The sequence below is a fragment of the Uloborus diversus genome, chromosome 3, assembly GCF_026930045.1.
Source record: "Uloborus diversus isolate 005 chromosome 3, Udiv.v.3.1, whole genome shotgun sequence".
NCBI lineage: Eukaryota > Metazoa > Arthropoda > Arachnida > Araneae > Uloboridae > Uloborus > Uloborus diversus.
In genome coordinates, this window is record NC_072733.1 from 209,704,513 (window position 1) to 209,710,512 (window position 6,000).

At 33.1% G+C, this 6,000-nt stretch overlaps 1 protein-coding gene across 1 annotated transcript in view; it reads left to right on the top strand.

Moving 5' to 3' along the window:
• LOC129218553 (translation factor GUF1 homolog, mitochondrial-like) overlaps positions 1-2,101 on the top strand; it is an 80,562-nt gene extending 78,461 nt beyond the window's left edge. Inside the window, exon 18 of the mRNA XM_054852856.1 lies at positions 1,601-2,101. Within this exon, the coding sequence (XP_054708831.1) occupies positions 1,601-1,726 (126 nt within the window). The 3' untranslated portion in view covers positions 1,727-2,101. The remainder of the gene's footprint in view (positions 1-1,600) is intronic.
• The last annotated feature ends 3,899 nt before the right edge of the window (positions 2,102-6,000 follow it).

Here is a 6,000-nt window from a genome sequence, read left to right on the forward strand (position 1 = left end):
CTAAGTGGCTCACAGCTACCTACAGAACTTTTTGTTTGCACTTAAGTACCTCAAAAACCAAAGATGCCTTACGATGTCTCACACTGTTCTTAATATGAATTGATTTGCCTATGTGATTCGCCTGAAGAAATGACCAGGATACGCAAAAGGGATTTAAAAAAGTAAATAACATGGCCATCCTAAGAATTTCAACAATGCCACCACAGCAATGAGAGCTGACGAAAATCACGGTATAAAAACATTGTGATGAATACTAAGTGAATAAATAGATAGCAATTATAAAAGAAGAAACAAGGATTGAGAAATTCGAGTGTTTAAGGTTCCAAAATTAAAATTCAAGTTAACTGAATATGACGATATGCTCGGATTGTTTCTTACCCAATATCAGCCAACCTCGAGTCACGAAGTGTCTTTTGTCACAAGAAACAGGAATAAACATGGTATCCAAAACAATTTTAGAATCTGAATCAATCTTAGAATCGTCAGCTGTATGCAGTAAATAAAAATATTACTAAAATAGCACTGAATTTGCAGATAGCCATGAAGGAAAAAGATGCTTTCATTGTAGCAATACTGTAACAAGTAAAAGCGCTAAAATGCAGAAATTTAACTCAGAAAAAGCTTTTATTACCTAAAAAAGTGTAGATAAAAACACTGTTGAACGTACAAGCAGAAATTTTCTGTACATCCTCACCATCTTTTGTTCTTTGTTGAGTTCTGTGCTGTTTAATCCTAATTTTGAGTGCAGCTGCAAAGTTTTCAAATATCACATTTCAAATTTAAAGTATATGCAGTAAAAAGTTAATTTATGACACACCACACATCTAAAAATGCATCACATATGATAAAACTTATAATTATGGCAGAGAAATATGGCAAAAACAAAATTTTTATTATTTGAGAAAATTTATTGAAAATGTTAAAAAAAAACTGAAAAATGCCAAAACTTCTATTCATTTTTGGCAAAAGAAAGGAGTACACCACACCTCAAAATTTTTATGGAACTTTAGTGCCACCAATGGCACTTTTTCCCCGCAAATCAACACCGTAAATAGAAACATACTATTTTTACTAATTTTAGCTAAAAACATGAAAAAACAGCATTTTTCGAGACATCAACCCAACTGCGGCAGATCAAGAAATTGTTCAAGAAAATTCAAATTTCTTTATATACACTTTACTCTACTAATGGCACCTTTTCTACACTACCCATTATCAAAAAAAAGTTGTTTTTCGGCCCATCATAATGAACATGTATCCATTCTTTGATTTTTTTACTACTTCTTTTAGCAGTTATTGAACTCCACTTATCCTCAAAATCTAAAAATTCTTCAATTATTGATACAGTTAAAATCATACTCTTTATATTCATACTTAGTATCTCTTTTGTAGAATTTAAAAATTTAGTTCATAAAGACAGTAGTAATCAAAACAACTGTATACACGAAACTAACCTTATAGCTAATGTTGAAAGGTGATGTGCTTATGTTATAGGCTTTTGCATCAATGTTAATTAGAATATTTTTCTATTCTTTGACTATGTCTTACTTTATTTTTCTAAATAGATGTTTCTTAAGATATTCTGAAAATTTTTTTACAGTATGGTGGTGATGTCACCAGGCGGATGAAGTTGATTGAACGTCAAAAGCAAGGAAAGAAACACATGAGAATTGTTGGAAACATAGAACTATCAAGAAAAGCTTTTATTGATGTATTGAAAAGATGATGTTTTTTTTTGTTTAGCGAAGCAATTTTTGATATGTCTCTAGAAATATGTATTTTTTAAATATTGATATGTCATACTGTGATAAAAAAGCTCTGTAAAATTCTGAAGTTGTTGGAAATTTCTAAACTGTGCAGTATACAGCTGATAGCAGTAAGTGAAAATCTTATTCAGTACAAATGATTGGATTAGATATAATAAAACAGAATAACACAAATTAAGTGTAGAATCTCTTTTCATAATCTCCGTTGAAACTTGTACCAGTTTATCTTTGAATTTTGATTTTGACTCTTTAAGTGTGTTAAGTGCTGCAACATAAAACTTCATATTGTAAACTGAAATCCTTTAATTTGTTTGGTCATGTAATTATTCTTCAAAACTAAGATGATCTTTTTAATAAAATAAGGTTGTTATTTGTTTTAATTGAAGTTTGTGTAAAATTAAATGCTTCTATGTTTTATTTTTGTTTTTGCATGTTAAAAGTCAGTAAATCATTTTGACTGAAAAAGGATTTTAAACACTGTCATTCTTTTCTCTGTTTTTAAAAATATAAAATCTGATAAGTATGATGAAAAATATGTAGCAATTTCAGAACTCACTTTGGAGAATGACACTCAGCAAGTAGTCCTGTTCACTATAATGTTAACTAAATCATTTGAATGGAAATATTGTTGGAATGTTGGCCGCCTTTCCTCTAAAAATTTACATTGTGGCCCTTGGTTGGAGAAAAAAGGTTGGAGATCCCTGCGCCACGGCCTATGGGTATTCGGAGATTCCCCCCCCCCCCATAATTTGGAGGAGGGGGACAGTCCCCCTCAAATTTTTTTCATATACAAACCTAAAAATTTAAGACACAAATTTAATATATATATATATATATATATATAATTAATTTGAATTCTAAAATTTTGTATTCAAATTATGTTTTTTGCAATCACGAGTTGCGACAGGACCCTACTTTTTTGTTACTACTCTACTCACTTGTTTCTAGAAACAGCTCCTGTCCCACCTCTTAGGCGGTTACGTGTGTACAGTTGTGTATGTGTAGACCTGTGTGTATGTAGGTTGGCATGTGTGTTGGTTATGTGTAAAGGTGCATGTGTGTATATGTATGAGCGTGTAGGACATGGATGCCACCGACCAGGAGAAACGGCTACCGTGAGGAGTTGCATCTGCAGAAGACGGTGGGGTTGAAAAGGAACCAAACATCAAGGAAGGTCAAGTGAAAACAATTAGCAATCGTTATTGCTCAAAAAACGAAAGAAAAGAGAGAAAGAAAAGAAAAAAGCGACGTGAAACCAACTTAGTATTTTTGATTTTTAAACAAAAAATAGTTGTGACTATTCAACTTTAACTCTTTAAGACCGGGAAGGGGGGAATTTTTTACTACAGTTAAGTCCTGACTTTTTTGACCAAGCTATTTTGGAAATGGAATCGTCCACTCTGAGACCCCCATCGGCAGCATCTCGTCAGTTCTTGTGTGCACTAATTACAGGAGGCGTGGTAAGCTGTCACCTTAATCGCTGTCACGCTTCAGGCGTGCGGCCTTTTTCGCTATTTCCCTAGTCTAGCGTTTATGTCAGGAGGAAAAACTAATTAAAGTTCTTGGTGGACCTCACAAATGTGTCTTGGTTGAGTCAAATTAAAAAGCATATTTAGGTAAATCATTAACATTTATTAGTACTAAAATACAACATGTTAACAAGGAAAAAAAAGGCTTCTTAAAAATATATTATTCTTGTAGAATCCTATCCAGCAATAATAAAAATATTGCAGCGAACATGAACAATAAATAGAATAGTTATACCACAGGTACTCCTAAAAAAGTTCATCTTGATAATGGAAAAACTGTCCAGCGATATCAAATCATCTTCCGCCAGTTGATTCCAAACGAAGTCTTGAAACATCCATAAGGCCGGCCGGCCCTATTCATTTGGCATGTAGATCAAGTGGAACGCTATTCCATCATCAATTGGACGGTAGATCCAAGGGTTGGTAGCCCACTACAACAACTTATGCCGGAGGAGACATCCTGGTTATGGTTGCAGGGGAGAGAGAGAGATCGATGGACGGATGTCCACCGCTTAAATACAGCTTCGATGACGTTCCACACAATTTACATATTCTTGGTTGCAAGTTCGATGAAATTCAATAAGAAAACTCAGATAAATATTCTTGGCGACACTTAATTTCGTTGAAACAGTTACATTGACGGACAAGATTTTTTTTCACTGTGATTTTAACTGAACCGTCAATCAAGCACCGTGCGGTTTGTTTACATTTCTTACTACGCATGCAGGAAAGAACGAAAGTTTTGAGACTGTATTTAATTAGTGCGGCGTCAAGATATGGAGAGTCCACTCACATAAAAATAGGTAAGTATTATTAATGTCATTTCCCCAGTACCGGAAAGTCAAGAAAACAAATAAAAAATATCAAATATTTTGACAGTTTATCGCGTATGTTGGTTCAGCTGTCTGCGATCTATAGACACATGGGATGTTTTAAAATTAGGAGTAAAACATCTGAATTACAAAAAAATATTCAAAAATCAAAAGCAACTTCGGAATGAAGAATTTCAAAGGGAAAAAATAGAACAAGTTGCGTGAATGAAAAAGAATGAATATCAAAGTTTCTTCATTTCCCCTACCTCCCGAAAAGCGGGCATCTTCACAAGTTATTAGCTATCAATCCTTGTAGTTGTATTGCCATTGGGAATTGTACATCACTGTCACTTGTCCCATCAGTTGAAAATACTTCGGTCGGAAGAAAGGATGTTTGAGGTGGTCTCACAGCGTGACTTTCCATCAGTTCCTAACCATATTGCTAATCAATTCGTTTTTTTTTTTTTTTTTGGATATGTACAGCATACATCGCAAAATGCCTAACCTTTCTAGCAGCTTTAGTTTTTGGAAACATTTCCCCCGATTTCGATTGATTAAAAAAGTTTGAGCACAGCCAATAACTTTTTTTCTTCTGCAGAATAATAAATTATAAAACATATAGTTCTTTTTAATACATGTTTTCCTTTTTTATAAAGTTATTGAAAAAGGCTATAATAAAATTATAAAACATTCTTTTTTCAGAAATATAAATATTTTTTAGATTTTTAAGAGACATATTTTAGAATTACAGAAAATCAGAAAAAATATATGTAACAGGGGCATGGCGAGAAAAGGTATGCCGGGTTAATTCCCAAATTCCTTAACTTTCGCATATTGATTGTAAATCTTAATATATGTTATTCACATATATTAGCCGCCTTCAACGCGTAGATGATTCGCCTTTTTGCACAATTCACTTTTTATGCCATTCGCTCTCTTCTCCAAGAATGTTGCCTTCGCTGACTGCTAAAGTAAATTTGATGGTTCCTAAGAATCATTTCCAAAGCCTCATGTGATACTTTGCGGCGCATGAGGAGTTTTGAATATCTTAAATAAATAATAAAAATCTATATCTCTGTACATGTGCTTAAATCCACTTATGTTTGTAGCCATCTATTTATCTATCTATATCTCTATATTTTTCTAATTTCTTTAAGAAAAGGTAAACATTGCCAACGTCGTAGCTCAACTTATTACAGCCGCACTATACATAGCACGACACACAACATTTTTTTAAAATTATTATTATTAAATCTCATCCTTAACTGAACGCTTCCTGAAATTTCCATTGTTAGATTTCTAACGATTGTCACGAGGCAGACAAACACATAACTTCTTATTTCATTATTTTAATGTATATAAAGATAGATATCTATGCATAAAAAATATTGCTTTGTGCGTAAGTGACATGTTGTTCAGAAGAAAATTAGAAAATGCTGTTTTGTGAATACATTTTTAGAAGTTGAAATTTTTAATATATTACTAGTAAGTATGACTTTACTCACACTTTTGAACTCAAAAGGAAAAGTGACCCTTTGCTAGATTAAATATTGTAACGGATCCGGCGAAACTTCCAACTTTCTTGAAAGGACGACACAGTTCTTGATAAAAACACAGGAGCTTTATTTACACGATGTACAGAAGAAATCGTTAACAACTGCTAAATTAATCATCAGCAATTAAACAAATATCACTCAACACTATAAACTCAACGGTTACACACATATTTACTTCCAAATACGAAAACAACACAGCGAAATGCCTCGCAATAAACAGAGCTAATACACTCTCAGAACAAATTCTCAATCGAAACTGAAAACTTTTTATCACGCGGGACGCTTTTATAAACATCGAAAAGTTTCCACAACATTTTTACTGCGTCTGGAAATGCGT